Below are 24,835 nucleotides of genomic sequence, written 5' to 3'. Positions count from 1 at the left end.
AACTACAGAATTTGTTCATCCCTATCTGACATAAAAATAAAACAAATAAGGTGGCGCAACCGTGGCTAACAAGGGAAATTAGGGATAGCATAAGATCCAAGGAGAGGACATATAAATTGGCTAGAAAAAGCAGCAAACCTGAGGATTGGGAGCAGTTTAGGATTCAGCAAAGGAGGACAAAAAGATTAATTAAGAGGGGGAAAATAGAGTATGAGAGTAAGCTTGCAGTGAACATAAAAACTGACTGTAAAAGCTTCTATAGATATGTGAAGAGAAAAAGATTGGTGAAGTCAAGCGTAGGTCCCTTGCAGTCAGAATCAGGGGAATTTATAATGGGGAACAAAGAAATGGCTGACCAATTAAATACATACTTTGGTTCTGTCTTCACAAAGGAGGACAGAAATAACATCCCAGAGATGTCGGGGAACATAGGGTCTAAAGAGAGGGAGGAACTGAATGAAATCAGTATTTGTAGGGAAATGGTGTTAGGGAAATTGACGGGATTGAAGGCCGATAAATCCCCAGGACCTGATAATTTACATCCTAGGGTACTTAAGGAAGTGGCCCTAGAAATAGTAGATGCATTGCTGGTCATCTTCCAAAATTCTATAGACTCTGGCACAGTTCCCATGGATTGGAGGGTAGCTAATATAACCCCACTATTTAAAAAAGATGGTGGAGAGAAAACAGGGAATTATCATAATCATAATCATAATCAACTTTATTGTCATTGTTAGTGCACAAGTGCAGTACAACAAAATGTAGGCTTGCGGCTCCCGAGAGTGTACATTTAGATTAAGACATTTAAATATTCAACATTCATTTGGCTTGTAATACATTAACATAAACATAACCATAATAAAGTGCATTGGCAGATGTGCAGGCTTTAGTGTTTATTTGTGGAGTTCAGTAGGATGACAGCCCTGGGAAAGAAGCTGTTCCTAAATCTGGTCGTTCGGGTGCGAATGCATCTGTAGCGTCTCCCAGATGGCAGGAGGGCGAACAGACTGTGGCTGGGGTGGGTAGGCGCTTTGATGATGGTCCGTGACCTCCGTAAACAGCGTTTCTGGTGTATGTGCTCTATGGTCGGTAGCCGGGTGCCGGTAATGCGTTGGACAGTTTTGACTACCCGCTGCAGGGCTTTCCGGTCATAGTAGCTACAGCTGCCATACCATACTGTGATACAGTTCGTCAGGATGCTCTCTATTGTGCAGCGGTAAAAGTTAGAGAGGATCAGGGGTGACAGGTTACATCCCTTCAGCCTCCTTAGGAAATATAGGCGCTGCTGGGCCTTCTTCACCAGAGAGGAGGTATTGAGGGACCAGGAGAGGTCTTCCGTGATGTGGACTCCGAGGAACTTAAAGCTGTCCACCTTTCCACCACAGCCCCATGGATGTGGATGGGGGTGTGACTTCCGCCTTTAGACTTCCTGAAGTCCACAATGATTTCTTTGGTTTTCTTGATGTTAAGGGCCAGGTTGTTATCGGCGCACCACTTCACGAGATGCTGGACCTCCTCCCTGTAGGCTGACTCATCGTTGTTGGTGATCTGGCCTACTACCGTGGTATCATCCGCAAACTTGATGATGGTGTTGGAACCATTAACAGCCACACAGTCGTGGGTGAAGAGGGAGTAGAGGAGGGGGCTCAGCACATATCCTTGTGGGGCCCCCATGTTCAGGGTCGGGGGGGGGGGAGGTGTGGTTACCTAATTTGACAGACTGGGGTCTGTTTGTTAGGAAGTCCAGGGTCCAGTTGCAGAGGGAAGTGTTCAGGCCAAGAGTGTGGAGTTTGGAGGCCAGCTTGTTGGGGACGATAGTGTTGAATGCTGAGCTGCAGTCTATGAACAGCATTCTGATGTAGGTCTCTTTACCATCTAAGTGATGCAGTGCAGAGTGTAGAGCAGTTGTGATTGCATCCTCCGTTGATCTGTTTGCACGATAGGCAAACTGGTGTTGGTCAAGAGAGGCGGGAACACTGGCTTTGATGTGAGCCAGGACCAGTCTCTCGAAACACTTCATTATGATGGGTGTGAGTGCGACAGGTCGATAGTCGTTCAGGCACGTCACAGCCGTTTGCTTTGGCACAGGAATAATGATAGCGGTCTTGAAGCATGTAGGGACTACTGCCTGGGCCAATGACAGATTGAAGATGGCGGTGAAGACATCAGCCAGCTGATCAGCACATTCCTTGAGTACCCGTCCAGGGATGCTATCTGGCCCAGCAGCCTTTCGTGTGTTCACTCCGCGTAGAACACCCCTTACGTCGGAGGTCGACAGAGTGAGCACCTGGTCTTCCGGGGGTGGCAAGGCTTTGGTAGCCGGCTCCCTGTTGTCCCTGTCGAAGCGAGCGTAGAAGTTGTTAAGCTCCTCCGGAAGGGGGGCATCGCTAACCGGGGGGCTGGTGTTTTTGCTCTTGTAGTCAGTGATGGACTGGATGCCTTGCCACATGCGCCGGGGGTCCGAGTTGTTGTGGAAATGATCCTCTATCCGCAGTGTCTGTTTCCTTTTGGCAGTCCTGATACCCTTTTTTAGGTTGGTCCTAGTTGCACTGTAAGCCGCCGCGTCGCCAGATTTAAATGCTGCGTCGCGTGCTTTCAACAGCGAGCGGACCTCTCCGTTCATCCAGGGTTTCTGGTTGGGGTATGTCCTGATATTTTTATGGGTCGTGATGACCTCGACGCAACTGTTAATGTAGAATAGCACTGTGGATGCGTATTCCTCGATGTCATTATGGGCAAACATGCCCCAATCAGTGCATTCGAAGCAATCCTGAAGCTCCGAGACTGCCCCCTCTGGCCATACTTTCACTGATCTCACTGATGTTCTCACTCTTTTGATGAGCGGTTTGTATGCTGGGGCTAGAAACAGGGAGAGGTGGTCAGACTTCCCAAGGTGGGGGCAGGGAATGGCCTTATAAGCATCTACAATGCTCGTGTAGACTTGATCCAGTGTGTTCTCCCCTCTTGTGGGGCAGGAAACATTCTGGTGGAATTTCGGTAGTACAGATTTTAGGTTTGTGTGATTGAAGTCCCCCGTGACGATAAAAGCTCCATCTGGGTGCGCAGTTTGTTGTTCGCTAATGGCCCTGTAGAGGTCCTTCAGTGCTAGTTTGGCATTAGCGTGTGGTGGGATGTAGACCGCAGTGATGATAACAGCCGTGAATATAGAATATATTATTAGAATATAGCAGGTAGAAGGGTCTGCACCTTACCATGAGGAATTCCAAATCAGCCGAACAGGATCTATCGATTATGTCCGTGTTAGTGCACCAGGCATTGTTAGTGTAAATGCACAAACCGCCTCCCTTTCTCTTACCGGAGTCTGCAGTTCTGTCGGCGCGGAAGACCGTGCGTCCTTCTAGCTGGATGGTGGTGTCAGGGATGCCGTTGTTCAACCAGGTCTCTGTGAAGATCATGGCGCAGCATTCCTTTGTCCTTTTCTGTGAGGAGAGATCAAGTTTGATCTCATCCATTTTATTTTCTAGTGACCTGTAAGCCTGACATTGGTAGTGGGGAAAATGCTAGAGTCCATTATAATAGATGTAATAGCAGAGCACTTGGAAACAGTGACAGGATCGGACAAAGTCAACATGGATTTACAAAAGGTAAATCGTGCTTGACTAATCTACTGGAATTTTTTGAGGATGTAACTGGTAGAATAGATAAGGGAGAACCAGTGGATGTGGTGTATTTGGACTTTCAGAAGGCTTTTGATAAGGTCCCGCATAAGAGATTAGCGTGTAAAGTTAAAGCACATGGGATTGATGGTAAGGTACTGACTTGGATAGAGAACTGGTTGGCAGACAGGAAGCAAAGAGTTGGAATAAACAGGTCTTTTTCCGAGTGGCAGGCAGTGACTAGTGGTGCTAGGACCCCAGCTATTCACAATATATATTAATGATCTAGACGAGGGAACTAGATGTAATATCTCCAAGTTTGCAGATGACACAAAGCTGGGTGGGCGTGTGTGCTGTGAGGAGGATGCCGAGAAACTCCAGTATAATTTGGACAGGTTGGGTGATTGGGCAGATGCATGGCAGATGCAGTATAATGTGGATAAATGCGAGGTTATCCACTTTGGTGGTAAAAACAGGAAGGCAGATTATTATCTGAATGGCAATAGATTGGGAGAAGGGGAAGTGCAACGAGACCTGGGTGTCCTTGTGCACCAGTCGTTGAAGGTAAGCATGCAGGTGCAGCAGGCGGTTAAGAAGGCAAATGGTATGTTGGCCCTCATAGCGAGAGGATTTGAGTACAGGAGCGAGGATGTCTTACTGCAGTTGTACAGGGCCTTGGTGAGACCACACCATGAGTATTGTGTGCAGTTTTGGTCGCCTTAACTGAGGAAGGATGTTCTTGCCATGGAGGGAGTGCAGCGAAGATTCACCAGATGGCAGGAATGACGTATGAGGAAAGATTAGGTCGATTGGGCTTATATTCGCTGGAGTTTAGAAGAATGAGAGGGGATCTCATTGAAACTTATAAAATTCTAACAGGACTAGACAGACTAGATGCAGGAAGGATGTTCCCAATGGCGGGGGAGTCCAGAACTAGGGGTCACAGTCTAAAGATAAGGCGTAAGCCATTTAGGACAGAGATGAGGAGGAATTTCTTCATCCAGAGAGTGGTGAACCTGTGGAATTCTCTACCACAGAAGGCAGTAGAGGCCAATTCATTAAATATATTCAAGAAGGAGTTAGATTTATTTCTTAAGGCTAAAGGGATCAAGGGATATGGGGAGAAAGCAGGGACAGGGTACTGAATTTGGATGATCAGCCATGATCTCATTGAATGGCGGAGCAGGCTCGAGGGGCTGAATGGCCTACTCCTGCTCCTATCTTCTATGTTTCTAAGTGTGTGAGGTTGAGGTGAAGCTATGAATGTTCGGTATGAGTCCTGCTTGAAGAGATTGTTGGTAGGTGAGTGATGGGGGTGTGGTGCATTGAGTAGTGGCTGAGGCTAGTGGTGCAGTTGGTAGGATATGGCGTTTAAAGATGCATTCACTGACGTGGACCTCGTGTGAGGTCATTTAACTTCTTACGGCACTGCATCGAGGTCCTTGGGGCGACAATGCTGGCATTGACCGCCACGGCTATCTGCTTGCACTGCCTTCTGAGCATGTGTCTGGAGGTCCTCCTGATCCCCTGTGGATACAGCGCATCTCTCCTCATTTCCACCTGCTCCACCAAGGCCTCCAGTGCAGCATTGGAAAACCTTGGAGCTCTCTCCCAATTTATGCCATTACTGAATGTTTCCCAGGTTGGAATCAATTATAGAATGACTTCCAGCACCTGCTCCAGCCACAATGCTCCTCCCCTTCAAGAGGTGCAGGTCAGCTTTAAGAGTGTTCAGGTTAGCTTTAACTGGTGCTAGCCTTTCCCGATTTTGTGCCCCCTAATGTGTGCAGCCAATCAGCAGCGTGGTTAATGCTGACCTCAATCATGTTAATCAGCAGGCAGCACGAAGTTGGCACGCTGCTTGCATCACATTGAACGGGCGGGGGTTAATCCCCACGCCCTTTTTCAGGGGCTATTGAATTTAGCCCCCATGGTTTTTTTTAGGTTTGATGCCAATGAGACCACACATTCAAATGTGACGTCTTTGAAAGGTGTGACATTATGGTGCACACTAGATACAATAATGACTTATATAGATAGATGCATAGATTGTTAAATATAAAGTTTTGAAATTCTGCACAAGTAACATTTTAAAGCAATAACTGCAACTACAAAAGAAGCATAATTGCACTGAGTACAAAAGGAAACAGGACTGCTTGCCAAAAATGTTTAAAAAATTGAGATGGAAAGCAAAGAAATACTAATAATTAAGAGATAACATAGGTGATTTAAAAAAAATATTCAGCTTACGATATAAAACTTTCTGTAATAGCTTTTGCATGAGTAGTGCCATGGGTACTCAACTAGTGTTATTAATAAATGTACTGTTAATAAGTTAATGGCAGAGGTAGGAAGTTTGGCATGCTTACTAATTATCTTAGATTGCAAAACGCTGTTAATTCTGTGCAATGTAATTCTACTTACTGATGGTGTTATAGTTACATTTGCAAAGGATGTCACCTTATACTTTTTGCCATAGTTAAGTGATATTATCTGCGGAGGTCTTTGAATTTTCAGTGACTTTATTTCTTTTTCCTGCAAGTCAACTGCCTGAAAAATGATAGAAGAACAATATGAGTTTTGTTGGTTTATAAGATTAAAGTTTAAAAAAAGTAAAAAGAAAGCCAATACAGATATTTTCACAGTTAACAATCTGGGGCAAAACTATTCTGTCTGCAGTAATGTCACCACATACAAATTGTACATTGCATTATGTTACAACTGATATTAAAACAACATTTACAAGAATTATGACCATTCCACATAACCCACATGTAATTTAATCCAGTTGTTATACTTAGTAATACAATAACTAAAACACCAATTATTAGAAGGAAGATCAGACTAAACAAGCTCATTATTTTCCTTATTTTAAACCTTATACTGCTGGTGTACAATGTTATAGCTTAGATAGGTTTAAATACCACAACCAAATCCTATTACACTTGCTATGTTTGTAAACTAAGAAATGCCTCGAGTGAATGGAGGGTTGATTTCGGTCACTGATGTTTTATTGCAGGAAACAGAAAAAGGTCTCTGAAAGAGGATAGATGATCTTTTCTACAAGATTTACAAGTCAAATATCAAGTACTTGTCCTTGATACTGCACCACTGTCAATAACATCTGTCAGTGTTTCCTGATCTGGAATCAAACTGACTGACAGTGATTTCACTAATGTAGCTAACTACAGCTATTGATTTCTATATCACAGACTCTTTCCAAGCATTATGAAATGGCTATACTGGTGTTGGCATTCGATGGTGTTGAGCTGTATCCAGGAGGTTATAAATGCTCTGATGATGCACGCATCTGGACTCGTTCATTTCCCAAAATCTGAGAAGTAACTGTTAGCCACATAACAATGGTTCTGAACCATTGATTCCACAGACCATAGGAATGTGAACTGTATAATTTTGATATCTTTGTACCTATTCCCTTTCCCACTAGCAGGTAAAAAAGCAGCTGTGAGTACTGAGTATTTAGTGCAGGATTTCCACGAGTTTGAAGCAGCCCCCTCAATTGCTGTTGTGTTCTCGCCTTACTTTCACTGGCAAGTTTCAGGAAGCCCGGGAAACCCGTGGTTGTGCCGTTCAATTTGAAAGTGAGTTGAAATCTTGCTACAATTGAGCGCTTAGCATATGTTAATAGGAAACCCACCTCTCCCGAGGTGTTGTGCGCAAGCAGCTTAATGCTCGAGTTAAATACGGAAGTTGGCAGCTTGGAGCTGGCTTCCCAGTGCACTCGCATTTTTCCTGGTTTTCACCCTCACCCAAACCCACATGCTGCTCCAAGTTAAAATACACCCCCCCGCCCCCTGATGCCCCCCTCCACCGATCAGTCCACAATAGAATTGGTAGAATTGATTACCAGACTGTCTTTGTAAAGACAAACTCTTGTCTCCACGGTGAGGACATCGTCCATCATGTAGTGTGGTACTACCTCTGTGTTAAGTGGATCAGACTAAAGACAGATCTAACAGCCCAAAACTGAGCAACACTGAGGTCATCCAAAACTCTGTCACCCTGTTCACGCATTAACCCGATGCTCGCTGACCTACATTGGCTCCTGGTCCAGCAATGCCTCGATCTTCAAATTCTCATTCTTGTTTTCAAATCCCTCCATGGCCTCACCCCTCCCTACCTCTAACCTCCTACAACCCTCTGGGATCATAGAATTATAGAATTTATGGCACAGAAGGCGGCCATTTGGCCCATCGTTTCTGTACCTACTGAAAAAGAGCTATCTAGCCTAATCCCACTTTCCAGCTCTTGGTCTGTAGCCCTGTAGGTAACGGCACTTCAAGTGCATATTCAAGTACTTTTTAAGTGCGATGAGGGTTTCTGCCTCTACCACCCTTTCAGGCAGTGAGTTCTAGACCCCCCCCCCCCTTCTGGGTGAAAATAGTTCTCCTCAACTCCCCTTTAATCCTTCTACAAATTAATTTAAATCTATGCCCCCTGGTTATTGACCTCTCTGAGAAGGGAAAGAGATCTCTGCGCTCCTCCAATTGTCCTATTGCGCATCCCTGATTTTAATCGCTCCACCATTGGTGACTGAGCCTTCACCTGCCCAAGCTCTGGAATTTCCTCCCTAAACCTCGCTGCCTCTCTACATCTCTCTCAAAAGGCACTCCTTAAAATCTACTTTTTTGACCAAGCTTTTGATCACCTGTCCTAGAATCATAGGGGGAAAAATTCGGCTGTTTTGCGCCTCCTGCACCCGCAGATCGTGACGTCAGTCGAGCGTGCAATGCCCCGGTAGTGACCCGGACCGGATATTGAGTGGCGCCCCCTGCCTTTCCACCTGCCGCTAGCAACGATAGGTTGAGGGGAACATTTTGCAGTCAGGAAGGGACTGGGGGAGAGCTATTTAAAGGCGGCCGCTTCCTGCCTTTTTTGTCGGTGACATTTTTGCACCACGCATTCTGAGAGAGAGAGAGAGACTTCTGGAGAGATTCAATGCTGTGTGAAGGAATTTTGGGGACTGAGCAGCACTTTGCAGGTTCATTTTGATTTGGCCTTCCTTGCATCGATTTAGAAGAGACTATGGGGGATGCACTCTGAGCTCTTTCCCTGGGCCTCTCCATTGTTCTTTCCAACAGAATTGATGCACAGGTCTCTCCAGGCCGAGATTCAAGGCTGCAATGAGCAGGGTGTGGATGGAGAGCAAGATCGACCCTCCCCTTTAAGAACTGGCCGGCGCCAGTGTGTCTGTGTTTCACTGCTGACTGACATTACATGAGCTTCGCCAGCGCTCTGAGGTAGCGCCTCGCTCCTCCGCGTTAGTACCTTACGAGAGGTGTGTAGCGCTTGATTTAGCGCTCCAACTACCTCCAGGGTCGATAGAAGCCAAGTTTGCAGTCGGAGGCGATAGATAGTCCCACTCCCCCGCCCTTTCCCCGTAGCCCTGCAAATTTCTTTCCTTCAGATACTTATCCAACACCCTTTTGAAAGCCATGATTGAATTTGCCTCCACCACCCTTTCAGGCAGTGCATTCCAGATCTTACCCACTTGCTGCGTAAAAAGTTTTTTCTTACGCCGCCTTTGGTTCTTTTGCCAATTGCCTTAAATCTGTGTCCTCTGGTTCTCGACCCTTCTGCCAATGGGAACAGCATCCCCCTATCTACTCTGTCCAGACCCCTCATGATGTTGAACACCTCTATCAAATCTCCTCTCAATCTTCTCTGCTCCAAGGAGAACAACCCTAGCTTCTCCAGTCTATCAGTGTAACTGAAGTCCCTCATTCCTGGAATTATTCTTATAAATCTTTTCTGCACCCTCTCTAAGACCTTCACATCCTTCCAAAAGTGTGGTGCCCAGAATTGGACACAGTGCTCCAGTTGGGGCCAAACCAGTGTTTTTTTACAGGTTCATCATAATTTTCACACTTTTCTACTCTATGGGCTGGATTTTCATTGAGGAGGCGGGTAGGAGGCGGGACTACAACTTTCGGGGTTGTAGTCCCGCCTCCATCGAGTTCTAGCCAACCCACGCGATTTTGACTTGATTGACCTTGTTGAGCCCGCCCAGCGGGCTCAGCAGGCCAATTAAGGGCCACCCGGCAACAGGTGACGTCACAGATTGATATTTCATCTGTCAAGACCTTTTGACAGATGAAATATTAGCATTTCACAGCTGTTTGAAGCTGTCAAACACTGACAATCTGTACTCTAAGTTAATTCCTTCCTCTCAGGATGATTTAGAGATCTCTCTGGAACAGAAGGCTGAATGCTGCAATTTTTGACAGATCGCGGCCATTCTGCTTTCTGTGCCAGTGAGATGAGGGACTCCCGAGACCTGAAGGAAGGAAGGCTGTAAAGGTAAGTAAAACTTCTTTAAACACTTTAAACACACCAAACACACTTACCTCTGCACTCATGCACCCATCACTCACCTGAACACCGGACATCTCGACCCCTCCAAGTCCTTCAGCCTGACGGCCCGCCTCGCTAACTTGGCGTGGTTTGGAGCTGTCGGGAATCCCACACTTCAGCTATGAAATTAGGGATTAGGCTAAAAACTGCCTGTTAACTACCTGTTAACAGGCAGTTAATTGGCACTAATCCCCTTCCCGCCACGGGGAGGCAGGTCCCAGCGCGGGTCGGGTACCCGCCTCCTTTGAAACTGGCATGGAGGCGGGTTGGGGGCGGGATGTGTTCGTGCCCCTCGATTTTGGAATTTTAACCCATCACACGGCTCCAATCCCGCCTCCACGGCTCAATGAAAATCCTGCCCTATATTTCTATTCATGAAGCCCAGGATCCCGTAAGCCTTTTTAACTGCTTTCTCAACCTGCCCTGCCACCTTCAACAATTTGTGCACACATACTCTCTGTTCGTGCACCCACTTCAGGATTGTACCATTTAGTTTATATTCCCTCTCCTCATTCTTTCTACCAAAATGTATCACTTCACACTTTTCTGCGTTAAATTTCATCTGCCATGTGTCCGCCCATTTCACCAGCCTGTCTATGTCTTCATGAAGTCTATCACTCTCCTCCTCACTGTTCACTATATTTACAAGTTTTGTGTCATCTGAAAATTTTAAAACTGTGCCCTCAACACCCATATCCTAGTCATTAATATATATCAAGAAAAGCAGTGGTTCTAGAACCGACCCCTGGGGAATACCACTGTATACCTTCCTCCAGTCCAAAAAACAACCGTTCATCACTACTCTCTGTTTCCTATTACTTAGCCAAATCCATGCTGCCACTGTCCCTTTTATTACATGGGCTTCAACTTTGCTGGCAAGCCTATTATGTGGCACTTTGTCGAACATCTTTTGGAAATCTATGTACACTACGTCCTAATATATCCTTATGTGGCTTGGTGTCAAATTTTGTTTGATTAAGGACCAATATAAATGCAAATTGATGTTCTTGTTGTTGCTATGGGCCATCAGCACCAGAACTGTATATCACCACAATCTGTAATCTCATGGTCACTTCTTGATCACCATCAAGTCAGGAGACCAACCCTGGTTCAATGTGGAGTTAGATAGGCATGCCAGGAGCAGCAACAGACACACCTTAGAATGAGGTATCTACCTAGTGAAACTATTGGACAAGGCTACCTGCATGCTAAACACAAAAAACAGCAGACTATAGACAGAATTAAGCAGTCCCACAACTAACGGTAGACCCAGGCAACTAACAGGAGGAGACTGCATGAACATTCCACCCTCAACCGCAGTGGAGCTCAACACATAATTGCAAGAGATCCAAGGCTGAAATTTACAAGTGTCTTCAGCCAAAAATGCTGAGTGGATGATCCTACTTGGCCTCCTCTCCAGGTCACAGATACCAGTGTCCAGCAATTCGGTTCACTCCATTAATAAATGATTGACTACACTGCACTCAGCAAAAGCCATGGGCTCCGACAACATCCTGGGTGTAGTGCTGAATATTTGTGCACCAGAGCTAGCCTCTCCCCTAGCCAAGTTGTTCCAGTACAGTTATGGCATTTGACATCTACATGACAATGTGAAAGGTTGGCCAGGTATGTCCTATCCACAAATGCAGGATAAATATAACCTGGCCAATAACTGCTGTATCAACCTCCTCCTAATCATCAGTAAAGTGTTGGAAGAAGTCATCAATAGTGTCTCAAGCGACCCCCAACTCACCAATAACATGCTCACCGATGTTCAGTTTGGATTCCACCAGAGCCATCAGCTCTAGATATCAACAGCGTCTTGATCCAAACATGGATACAAGAGCTCAATGCCAGTGAAGAAGTGAGAGTATCTTCTCTTGACACCAAGGCAGCATGCAAACAAGTATGGCACCAAAAATACCTAGCAAAACTGAGGTCAATGAGGGTCAAAGGGAAAACCCTCCAGGGGCTGAAGTCATAACTAGCACAAAGGAAATGGTTGTGCTTGTCAGAAGCTAGTCATCGCAGCCCCAGGTCATTGCTGCAGAAGTTTCTCAGGGAAGCATTCTCAGTTAACCATCTTCAGCTGCTTCACGAATGATCTTCCCTCCATCATAATGTCAGGAGTGGGACTGTTCACTGATAATTCAATAGTATTCAGCTCCATTCACAACTCCTTTAATAATGAAGCAGCCCATGCCAGTCTATAGTAAGACTTAGGTTTTGGATTGATAAGTGGCAGTGTTAATTAATACTGTTAGAGAAATCAGCTTGGAGCTATTGGGGGCGATTTTTACCAAATACTTTCGGTGCTAAAGCGGTAAAAAGGTGGCCAAGCTGGGGTCTTAAGCTGCAACGCTGGTCTAGCCTCCATTTAGCGCAAGACGCCATCTTGGTAAAGAAGTTGAAGCCAGCACTAGGAATGGCCCCCACCCCCCATTTTGAAATGTAGCAAATGTTGTAATGTAGGAAATGTGGCAGCCAATTTCTACACAGGAAGGACCAACAAACAAATTGATTGCCACTTAAAATGCCTGCTAGCACGCATTAAAGAGGCTGCACGGCATTTTGGTGGCTAGTGCTTCAACTAACGCCCTCTCCTAACAGCGTTGATGTCGATTTCAAGCGCTACTTAAAGAGATACTCCACTTAAAGGAATATTCACCATTTCATGTTTATTGCTGCTGGAGCTGTGAAGAGGACCTCTGAAACACATCGGGAGACTTTCTGGGACACTTTATCAAGACTTCACCAACACACGAGCAACATTTATTCCGGAAATTCTCTCAGGACTTCACCTAAAAAGAGTAAGTGCTGTGCTACTCCACCTTATTGGAACCTTATAGGAGCCAGCAGGAGAAAGGGAGTGCTTGGTCATGGGCATCTTGCTAGGGGTCCCCCTTGGTCTGGAAGAGGAATGGGAGGAGGACATGAGACCAGGCAGAACAGCACCAGCTGCTGCAGGAGAGAGGGACAGGAACCAAGGAGACATTCTTTTCCCCCTGCAGATACAGGACATCCCTCCTCCTCTGAACCTCCTCCACCAGGACCTCCAATGCCGCATCCGAGAACCTGTGTGCCCTCTCCCTTGGTCCCTAAGCCATCCTGCAATGTGCTGCTGTGTGCCAGCCAGAGCACTCCACACCTTCAGTGGAAGTAGGTGCGAGGAGCCCACAAAAATGGCATCTAATCAGCACTAGAGTGCTAAACCTGCAGGTGTCTGTTTAGCACCTCCAGGCAAATTCAAATTATGGTAAACAGCAATTAGGACCAAAATTGTGTGCTAAATCCAGACTTTCAAACAGGCTAGTCTTATTACCTCTTCACCCATTTAGTGCCTGTTTTCACCCTTTGGCCAAAATAACCCCCACTGAGTCTGTGCCAGGAATTGCAATACTAAATGCAGAGCCTTAGGCCTCTGTAGCGCCAATAGTTTTGGCCGGTTTTAAAGGAAAAATGGCATCCACTCACTGCTGGCGTGGCCTGCGCTGAACGCCATCTTAGTAAGGGTGATAGCGCAGGCGGTACCTGCGAGCGCCGGCAGTATGCTGAGTAGGCAGATTGTGCCATCAGTCAACGTGTAATGCTGATTTGACGCATGATCTGCCATTTTCAACCTTGCTGCTCCATTCAACGGCCTCTCCTAATCACGCACAGTTGAACTTGTGTTCAGCTGCACGAGGGACCCCCCGACTAGTGCTACTTAAAGGGATACACACAACTTGCAGGTTACTTGCTTATTGCTATCTATTGGCACTTGCAGAGTTTGTAGGAGTACTGGGTTGCTGGAAGAGATTTGAAAAGTTGGTAAAGTGTGCAGGGAGAGTTGCAAGACGTTGGGAAGGCGTTGGCTGATATGGGAAGGCCTCTAAGTACACTACTTGCTCCCAGTCATCGGAGCTCTAGTTGTAGTTCCCCTTGCACTCAGCACGACAGGGAGATGGAGCAGAGGCAGCAAAGAAGACAAGCTGATCGCAGAGGGAGGAAGAGGAGATGTGCTGTCAGCAGGAGTCCTTGCCCACCTAGGGTCTTCAGGGAGTAATTCTCCTACGTGCACCAAAGCCAGGAGCAGTGTGTTCAGCGACTCTGCTTCACCAAGGAGGTGGTCACAGAATGCTGCCACCTCTTGGAATCAGAGTAGGGCTACGATGGCACTGCCATTGACCCTCAAGGTGACCGTGGCACTGAATTCCTTCACCAGCGGATCCTTCCAGGCTGGAACAGGCAACATAGCAAACATCTTACAGTTCGACGTCCATCGCACCATCCGGGAGGTCACAGAGGCTCTGTACACTAGGAGAGAACTTCATTGTCTTCTCTCTAAATAGAGAGAAGCAGGAGGAGTGCGCACATGGCTTTGCCAGGACATCGGGCTTTCCCATGGTACAGGGTGCCATCGACTTGCACAAATGTGGCTTTGCGGGCGCTGCATCTCAATGATGAGATGTACTGTAACCGCAAAGGGTGCCACTCACTTAATGTGCAGTAGTGTGCGACCACGCCCAGCACATCATGCTGGTGAATGCCCGCTATCCTGACAGCAGTCATGATGCATTCATCCGCTCTACACCTGGCTGATGACTCCCCTCCGGAACCCCACCACTCGTGGCCAGCACTCATATAATGAGAGCCATGCTGCCATGAGAAACATCATCGAGCAGACCATCGGGGTGCTGAAGCAACGGTTCCGCTGCCTTGACCCCTCGAAAGAGTCCTCCAGTACTCACCAGAGCTGGTGTCCCAATTCCTGGTGGTCTGCTGCATTCTCCACAACTTGGCCATCATGAGGGCGCAGCCCTTGCCACCACAGGTTCTGCGACCACCTCAGGAGGAGGAGGAGAAGGAAGAGGAGGAGGAGGAGGCAGTCTGCACATCCACGTTCTGGATGGGCTGTCCATGAGCCCATCATCAGACTCCGGTTCCCCTGAATGAAACCCAGATCCCTGTTGCTCAACACTTCCCCACCTTACCATCCCTCTGTCATGGAACATCACAGCGACCTCTTGGCCACAATGCTGAAATAAAAGTTACCGCAAAACAAACGTTCCAAACAAATTTATAAATCAATCAATCCAATAATACAAAACAAAGTCAGCTATTCACTGATGTGCAATACCTTAGTGCCTGTCTTCTGTGTGCTTTTGCCTGTCCTAGTGCTCCTACGAAGTACTACCCCAGTGGTCGCAGCATGGCTGGTGGAAGGCTGCTGATTTTCCGTGGGCAAGACTGCAGATGGCCTTGCAGGATGACTTGGAGCAGCTCTGGGCCGAGAAGGCCCAGCTGCAGACTGCACCACCTCGGCATGGGCGGCAGCAGTCTGGGCTGGCTGGCTGACAGGCAACAGCAATGGCACTGGCGGAGTGGCAGCGGTGGGAGGACGAATGTTGTCATCCTGAGAGAGGATAGCAGATTCTTGCTCCACACAGCCACTGCCACTTCCCCTGGGGTGGCGCCTCACCATTCCTAGCCATCTGTTGGAGGACAGATTGCTGGACTGCCATGACACCCTGCAAGCCCCTTTCCACACTAGTAAACCCAGGCATGATGGCAGCAGTCTGAGCTTGTGTGGCAGCAAGCTGAGTCTGCATAAGAGCAGTCTGAGCTTGCATGACAGATGTCTGAGCTTCCACTGTAGCACTCAGATGTAGGGTGACTTCTGCTTGTGCTCCAATGGAAGCTGAGACATCAGCCATCAGATGCTGCATGATGGTTGGGTCCACAAGTGCGCTAATAGATTTTTCCACCCTTCCATGCTGGAAATCATTGGCTCCAAGCTTCGCAAAGTCCTGTGCAAAGTTGGTGCTGGACTCCTCCATGCTCCTTGACAGTGACAACACGCTCTCTGGCAGGCCTGCCAGTGCACCATGCATTTCTGTGTGCATGCCCATCACCCTTCTTCTGTAGGTCGCCCCATTGAATTCCAAATCTGAGCCCTCTGCAGCAGACCTCGTCCTCTGGGGTGCTGGCACCTGCGCTACCCATTCCCCCTGCCCTGGCTGCAGGTCACTCATGCCTGGTGAATCACCATGTGCAGGTCCTGCCTCTATACTACCCTCTAAAGTATGCGAAGTACCAGTATCTGAGCTGGTACCTGAGTGTGAGATCGAGTGATGGTGTCTCTTCTCCATCACTCTCCTCTTGCTCTTCCTGCACTGACTGGCCAGGTTAGAATTCTTGGGTATCTGAAAGGAGAAAGGCACAAGGGTAGAGTTTTGGTGATCGCGAGGTGGGGGGTGGTGGTGGGAAAGCAAGATGGGCATGCTTACACCATCAGCATAGAAAGCAGTTTGTAAGTAAGAAGAGATTGTGGAATGAGGGGGATGTGGGATGTGAGAAGGAGGATTAAGTATGAGCATACCATCATCTTCAATGGTTTCAGCCTTGCAGCTCACCACAGCCTCAGTGACTGCCCCTCCAATAATGTCGAGCATCGTCTCCTCCAGCTGGGTAAGGGTATGCAAGCTTGCCTGTCCCCCGCCAGTTGGCTGCTGTTGCCTGCAGTTATGAGCCACCTTGTCCTGCAAAAGACAGGGAAGTGTCTGTGAGTGTGATGTAAAGGGTTTGGGTGATGTGTCTCATGCTTGAATAGCTGGCAGTGTGTGCAAGGTGTGAGATGTGGGTGTGTGGCTTGCAGCTGTGGTAAGTGTGTAAGGGTGAGTTAAAGCTATGAATGTGAGGTTTGAGTCGTGATTGATAGAGATTGTTGATAGGTGAGTGATGAGGGTGTGGTGCATTGAGCAGTGTGTGAGGCTAGTGATGCAGTTGTTGGGAGATGCCATTTGAAGATGCATTCACTGACCTTGACCATTCATGTGACATCATTGAACTTCTTTTGGCACTGCATCCATGTCCTCGGTGCAAGCCTGCTAACATTGACTTTGTCGGCTATCTGCTCCCACTGCCTTCGCAGTGTGTGTCTGGAGGGCCTCCTAGCCCCCTGTGGATAAAGGACCCATCTCTTCCTTTCCACCCCCTGCACTAAGCTCTCTAGTGCTGCGTCCGAGAACCATGGAGCCCTTTCTCTGGCCTGATGAGCCATTATTCACTCTTCCTCGTTCTGAGCCTTGCCTCCACAACCACTTACATGGGCTGCTGCAGACAGAATCTCTTTAAGAGGTGCAGACTGCCTTTAAGAAGTGGAGGCGAGCTTTAATCGGAGCTAGCCTCGCACGAACTTGGACCCCCTGCTGAATGTTCAGCCACTCAGCAGTGAGTTCAGCACTGGGCTGAACGCTGCAATCATTGTAATTATCAGGCAGCACAAAGTTTATGTGCTACCTGCATTACTTTCAAGGTGGGTGGGCCGATCGTGTATTGCGATACTTTCAAGGCGGGCGGGCCGATCGTGTATTGCGATCCCTGTGTCCATTTTTAAGGGCTTTCGAATTTCTAGCCCTTAGTTTTAACGGTTTTGTTAGAGGGAATGATATTTGCAGACAATACGTACAATGATAGGAAGGCTGTGGGAGACCTCATATTATAGTTGCTGAGTTCGGTTGCAGGGCGATTAGCTCCCGGGTCTTCCCTAACTCCCTCACAGTGGTCTTGCTTTTAATACTCAGCTATAAGGCCAGCACATCACCTCCTCTGTGACCTTCACTCTTGGTTTTACAGCTAACTTACATTAACTCAGCATTATCTCATTGATGTTTGTGGGACATTGCTGTGTGTAAATTGACTGCTGTGTTTCCTACATTGCAACAGTGACACTTCAAAAAGTTCTTCATTGGCTCTAAAGTGCTTTGGATTGTCCTGATATTGTGAAATGTGCTATATAAATGAAAGTTCTTTCTTCTTTTTCAACACATGTGCATTTTGCAACAAGGATCACTGGCTATTGATTAGAAGTAGGAAATCTAGATGATTATTTTCACTCCTGAATGCTGAGGCCAATTAACTCAGCATAGAAGGGGAATCAAACCAACGGCCTTTCTAGTCTGTATGGCTCAGTTCAACACAGGGCATTGCACTTACCCAGTCAGCTGTCATACAGCTGTCTTTAAATATATTTGAAAAATAAATTATTGAAGGGATTTGAAAGTATTTTTGCACTTTAAAGTAAAACCATCAAATATTTTTGGGCCAGAAATTCCAGGCCAGAAGCGTGAGTGCGCTCGGGGTACTCACGCTTCTGGCCGTTGGAAATGCCGGCGTTCAGCATGAACAGCGCATGCGGGGAACGCCGGCATTTCCAGACCTCGAGCGCGTGCGACTGCACAGGCAGCGCTTGCGCAGTGAACTTCGTGGATTTCATTCATGAAATCCGTGAGGTTAAGTCCTTAGAAGTTACACTTGAAAAAAGCAAGTGTAAAGTTGTTCATTGGCTGCGGAGGAAGGTATATTTTATCGTGGAGCTTTTGAAATGCAATATTTTTGTTTGGGAAAGGGAGGGAAGTTATTTTAAGAAATTTTAAGTAAGTTTAAAAGTTTAAATTTTTTTTTTTTAAAAGGGTTTTCAGAACGGTAGGTAGAAGGAGCAATTGTGGCTGTGTGAATGGAATGTGAGAATGAGTTATGTATGTATGTCCACATATATTCCTTTACGTATATGTATGTATGTTTTATATTCCTTTACTAATGTGTATGAATGTATGTTTTTAATTATGATTTTCCAATAAGTTACTTTCTCTGAAAGTCATAATTAAATAATACATTCATACACATAAGTAAAGGAATATATACATAACACGCAAAGGAATATATGCAGACATACATACTTTCAGAAGCTCCACGATAAGAAATATCTTCCTCCGCAGCCTCTGTAGCAACTGTACCCATGATTTTTTCATGTGTAAGTTGTAATGACTGGACCTCACTGAAAGCATTAATGAAAGCGGCGAATTATACTGCGCACGCGCTGCCTGTGCAGTCGCACGCGTTCTGCCTCTGAACCCCTTCGTTCAGAGGACAGGAAATGCCGGTTTTCCCCACATGCACTGTGCATGCTGAAAACCGGCATTTCATCCGGCCAGATGCGTAAGTACCCCGACCGTACTAGCGCATTTGGAAGGGAATTATTGGGCCAACATTTTACATGTCAATAAAATAAAAAATTTAACAATTGCACGACTTGCCCCCTCGCATCTGCGACTGAGGGTCCAAGGAGGTGCATTGCGCAAGAGGTCATCATCGGACGTATCCTCACACTGTTCCCTTTGGGGAACTGTATGAAGTGGTGGAAGGATTTATGGCCGTGATTAACGCTCATTCTGTGACCGTAACCATCTTTGAACCAGCCATTAGGGTGGTTAGTCCTATGGCGGGAGGGTTTTACGGGCTCCCACAACCCATCTGAGGGGGGGGGCGCCACCAACACCCACGGACGCAAGTATCCCGCTGGATGTCCACCCAGAATTTAAAGTTGGAGCTCCGACTCCACTTGCCGGGACTGTCTGGAGTGGGGTTCAAAACCCTACTCCTTCTGGCCCAGCGGCGGGGATGCTTACTGCTACGCAAAAGGCCCACTCCGCACAAAAGGTGACACCCATACGTTTCCTGCGCCTTTTCCCTCCCCGTGACTGGAGCCCTATGCTGCCATTTCACGTTGCTAATCGGATTGGGCCTTTGTCATAGCGGTAGGATCCCCGCCGCTGGGCCAGATCAGGGTAGGGTTTCGAACCCCGCTCCAGACAGTCCCGGCAAGTGGAGTCGGAGCTCCGGCTCTAAATTCTGGGTTGACATCCAGTGGGATATTTGCGTCCGTGGGTGTGGGTGGCCCCCCCTCCTTGTATAGCTTGTGGGAGCCCGTAAAACCCTCCCGCCATAGGACTAACCGCCCTAATGGCTGGTTCAAAGATGGTTACGGTCACGGAATGAGCGTTAATCACGGCCATAAATCCTTCCACCACTTCATACAGTTCCCCAAAGGGAACAGTGTGAAGACACGTATGACGACGACATTGCTAAATAAATAAATGGAATTAAAAAAATTCTTTTAGGGCTTTTAAAAGTCTTTAAATTGCTTTAATTCTCTTTAAAACTACTTCAGATTACTCAAAATAATGTAAACATTTTAAAACGTTTATAAAAGTTACCAAAATCTTCAAAAAACTTCCAAAAACCTATTTAAACTGCTGCTTTGCATGTAAAAAAGCAAAGCAGCTTGACAGAAACATTGGGGGCGTGTCCAGTGAAACTGAGACCTCAAGGGGCGTGTCTCACTTACACTGCACGCTCCTGGCTCCGCGCTGGCTGCACTCCTGGGCAGCGTGACGTCATACGCTGCCCGGGATTCTTCTTTCAGTTTCTGCAAGTGCAGGCATCCCTGGAGCTGATCGGCAGGAGCGCGGGGTAAGTGCAAATACGGGGCTTGCACGCGCTGCAAGCCCTGTTCTGGAATTTCTGGCCCATTGTATACTGTATGGAAAAAACAGTCACTGCTACAGGAGTTATATGTTATTTCTACAAGCAAACCTTTTAAATATTCCTATTCTTCCCATACAATTAAAGAGAAAATTTAAAAAAGTATTAATTACCTGTATCAATGCTGCATCATTTGGTAGCACATAGACATGGAAATTTGAAGAATCAGCTCGGAGTGTTTGATATATTATTATGACAGCATGAACAGCCACCTGGCAAACCTGACAGAGGATAACACCCATCATGTCAAGGGGCTGACTTCTCAGTATGGCATGACATAAAGAGACTTCTGATGGAGTTTCCAGGATGAAAATATTATTTGTGAGACATGCAACATAGTATACTGCAGAATGCATTGCTTCTCCTGAACCTAAAAATATTGCAAAGTTTTATGCATCAATAAAGTGTAGTGCACTTCATTTACAACTAATTATTAAAAAACATTTTTAATAATAACACTTTACAGTTTAATTTTGAGATACTAGATAAAAGCAGATGTCAAAGATTTAAGTCAAGTCAAAGAAGAAATATAAAGTATGCGAAGGCCTGAAATACATAATTCATTTACTTTTACATATTTAAAATGGCTTCTGAAAAACCAGCAGATTGTCGACTCTTATCATTGATAGGAAACTAGGCATGGATTATCTAACTTTCGATGTCAGAAACCATAGAGCTCATTTTTTCCTGATTAATTGACCATGGTGGTTGATGAGAGCACTGGGATATTAATGGACAGGCCACAGATTAATCAGAGTCTAATATTCTTGGCTCAGTATGTGATGGTTAACTATGCATTTAAACGACTGCATATTTTCAAAATTCTCTCTCAGTTTTCTCCAGCTTGACTTTGGGTCAAGTAATTTTCTGTTCTGACTATTGTTTCTCAAGGAAGTGCAGCTTACAGCAGTGCTTCTCCCGTTGTGATGCAAATAGACCATGCTGAAGGCATTAATTTTTGTGATACAACCAGCTTCTATTTTATTGAAAAATATCTGTTTCTGCTACAGTGGTATAAAGCTTTGTCACTACTGTTCTATGTTGACTTTTTGGATTGACATAGAATGTTGAAGTGCAACTATGCCATCTAGTGTTCTTGAAGTCAACATGGAGATCTAGCTTAAGCATTAGCAATTCTTGTGGACCATATCCAGTTATAGCTAAGTGATTTGACTGCCTGACCGCATCTTTGATGTTATAGATGGTGGATTACGGCTTGAAGTATGCTGTTCTCATAATGGCGAGTGGACTCACTAGTTTTGGACTGTATTGTGTCTGTAAGCAAGAAAATGGTTTTCTAAACAGGCTTACAAAATTTTATACAGCACAAATAAAAAGAAAAGAAACTGCAAATACTGGAAATCTGACTATTTCTTACAAATCTTATGATATTTCAGGGTAAAATGTGTTTTCGTGAGCAGAATGGATGTAATGCTTAGAGTGTGTGCCCAATCACATGGACAGAAAGAAGATCCCAAATTCGTGGAACTGATTAAAATAAAATAGATGGGCTTGCCAGTGCAATTTGCGCTGTTGATTGGCAGCTTGCCTGATGGGGAGCGTCAATTTTGCACATTTCTGACGTGATTTAGAGGCAGCCTGCACCTCTTAAAGGAGAGGAGCACTTTGGCTGCAGCCATCTCGCACAGAGGATTGTGGAAAATGGGAGGTGCAGGAGACGCTGCAAGGTCATCTCAGTTTTCGGACACTGCTTTGGAGATGTTGGTGGTGAAGGTCGGCAGGAGCTGGGGCATCTTCTATTCACCAGGCAGCAGGAATATTTCCAGGGAAGCTGCAAGTGGGCAGAGGTAGCAGTGCATGTCAGTGTGAGGAGTATTGATCCCAGGACATGGCTGCAATACAGGACAAAATTCAATTACCTCACAATGATAGCTAAGTAAGCCTCCTAACATTACTCTATGATTAGCCTTGCACTACCTGTTGCTCCAGCACTCACTACCCTTTCCTTCCTCGATTATCAGCACTCTCTACAATCACTACAATACACTTCAGTCTGCCTCCTTCAGCTCCTACTGCAGCACCCACTTTCAGTTCTATAGAGCCTTGGTGAAACCCGATCTGGGTACTGTGTTTAGTTTTGGGCACCGCACCTCAGGAAGGATATACTGGTCTTGGAAGGGGTGCAGCGCAGATTCATCAGAATGATACTGGGGCTTACAGGGTTAAATTATGAGGATAGGTTGCAGAAACTTGGCATGTATTCGCCTTAGTATGGAAATTTAAGGGGTGATCTGATCAAGGTGTTTAAAATATTAAAAGGATATGATAGGGTAGATACAGAGAAACTATTTCCTCTGATGGGGAAATCAAGAACAAGGGGACATAATCTTAAATTTAGTGCTAGGCCATTTAGGAGGGAAATCCAGAAGCACTTTTTCACACAAAGGGTTGTAGAAATCTGGAATTCTCTCCCCCAAAAGGTTGTGGATGCTGGGACAATTGGTGTTTTCACGACTGTGATTGACATATTTTTGTTAGGTAAGGGTATCAAAGGATATGGAGCTAAGGCAGGTAAATGGAGTTGAGATACAGATCAGCCATGATCGAATTGAATGGAGGAGCAGGCTCGAGGGGTTGAATAGCCTATTCCTGATCATTGACGAGTGAAAATTATGAATGCATCAGAGAACTCCTTCAGGAAAGTATATTTCCTGGTATGCAACATCCATGCTAACAGGAAATTACATTGAGAAATAATGCACAGTATGAGAAAATATAGTGAGGAAAACATATTAAGCTGATAATGTCTTACAGGATACCTGTTTCACAAATGAAATGAGGAAGGTAAACAGCTGCAACACTGCCATCGTGAACATTGATATTAAACAATGGGCTTCCAATTATCCAACATTCCCTTTGCACATCAGAAACGTATTCATTCCAGGAGCAATATTCATAAGTTATAGTAGCACGTGATATTGCTACCCATCTCAGTCCGGTTACAGCACATTCATAATGGCCTTCTCCTGGCAGGGTAATGCTTTAAAGAAACATTGAAAATATTACTTTTGGTAGGGATTATAAGTAAATAAAAAATAGGTTACCATTAAATGCTTCTGACAACATTTGTTTTTGCTGCAGTAAGTAATGTATTTATCAGGGCTAAAAACTATGGATACAACTAATCCTGAGAATCAATAAATGTAATTCACAGATTTAATCCAACTGGTTTAAATGCATTACAAATGTTTACAATAACAGTAGACATTGCACACAGGAAGTCAAGACCAAATGAAGTGTGAAACAGGGTTAGAGGGTGGGGGATAATAGGATCAGGACATGGAGGCATAATCCATTACCAATTTAAAGTCATACATTCTGTCCTTCCATTATTATCCAATCTCCCATGAAAGTACACATGGGAATCAAGACCAAAGTTAGTCTTCAGATGAAGAAGGATTAGAAGGCAGGGGTTATTTATACCAGGATGCGCAGGTGTAATTCAGTCCCCATTTTAAAGTCCAAGGGGGAAAAATTCATCCCCTTAGTGCCAGTAGATGGCCCTAATGGGGCGCTAGACCGGTATCGCTGGGACGAGATGAATCCAGCACCGCACGCCAAATACGCCCCGCCCCCCATAAGAGGTATCGCTGGGAACATCAACACCAGGTAGGTCGTGCCGTCAGTGATTGTGCAACGCTCACTGACCACCCGATTTGCAAAACTGATTCTCACCACTTACCTCACCGCCTGGAGTAAACACAATAGGGAGAGCTGGTGTGCAGCACCAGGAAGCCAGCTCCAGAGACATTATTTAAAGGGATCATCAGTAATCACTTGCAGCTATCAGGTAAGTGCAGTTTCAGTGTTTTTTTGTTAGTTTCACCCACTGCAACAGTTTCAATCACCAAATTCAAGGTTCTTTTGTATCAGGAGTCTTCTGGTAAATAAAAAGTAGCTACATTTATTCTTCAAAGATTCAAACTACTACACTTGGTAACATTAATGGGGACTGTACTGGCCACCTTGCCCTCCAGGATCTATGGCGAAGGGAACTTAGGCAGCGAGAAATATGGAAACATGTGCGCAGATGGAGTAGGAACTCCATCAGGGATCACAACAGGAGGTTTTACCCTCCAAGGGTATTCAGAAAGCACTTCTCCTACCTTCAATTAAGCAAGGAGCAGTATATTAGAAGCCTTCGCTTCACCAAGAAAGTGGTCACAGAACTTTGCCACCTCCTGCAACCAGACCTGCAGCCTCAGACCAAGGCAATCACGGCTCTCCCAGTGGCAGTCAAGGTCACTGTGGCCCTCAATTTCTTTGCCAGCGGATCCTTCCAGTCTGCAACAGGAGACATAGCTAACATCTCACAGTTTGCCGCCCATCGCTGCATCTGGGAGGTCACTGAGGTTCTCTACAGTAGGAGAAGGGATTACATTGGCTTTCCCATTACCAGAGAGAAGCAGGACGAGCGTGCATGTGGCTTTGCCAGGATAGTGGGCTTCCCCATGGTA

General features: G+C 46.0%; 1 protein-coding gene across 2 annotated transcripts in view; it reads right to left on the bottom strand.

Moving 5' to 3' along the window:
• LOC147104265 (caspase recruitment domain-containing protein 8-like) overlaps nucleotides 1-24,835 on the bottom strand; it is a 224,699-nt gene that overhangs the window by 36,798 nt on the left and 163,066 nt on the right. For both annotated transcript variants that reach the window (XM_085961450.1, XM_085961449.1), the window contains exons 15-17: nucleotides 23,138-23,358; nucleotides 20,471-20,727; nucleotides 6,042-6,167 (exon numbers count right to left, since the gene is read on the bottom strand). In XM_085961450.1, the coding sequence (XP_085817576.1) occupies nucleotides 6,042-6,167; nucleotides 20,471-20,727; nucleotides 23,138-23,358 (604 nt within the window). The remainder of the gene's footprint in view (nucleotides 1-6,041; nucleotides 6,168-20,470; nucleotides 20,728-23,137; nucleotides 23,359-24,835) is intronic.

The sequence above is a fragment of the Somniosus microcephalus genome, chromosome 19, assembly GCF_052327205.1.
Source record: "Somniosus microcephalus isolate GS21.2 chromosome 19, FLI_Smic_1.0, whole genome shotgun sequence".
In the NCBI taxonomy this organism is placed as follows: domain Eukaryota; kingdom Metazoa; phylum Chordata; class Chondrichthyes; order Squaliformes; family Somniosidae; genus Somniosus; species Somniosus microcephalus.
The sequence above is the reverse complement of the archived record's forward strand: the minus strand, read 5'-3'. Positions and strand labels throughout refer to the sequence as shown.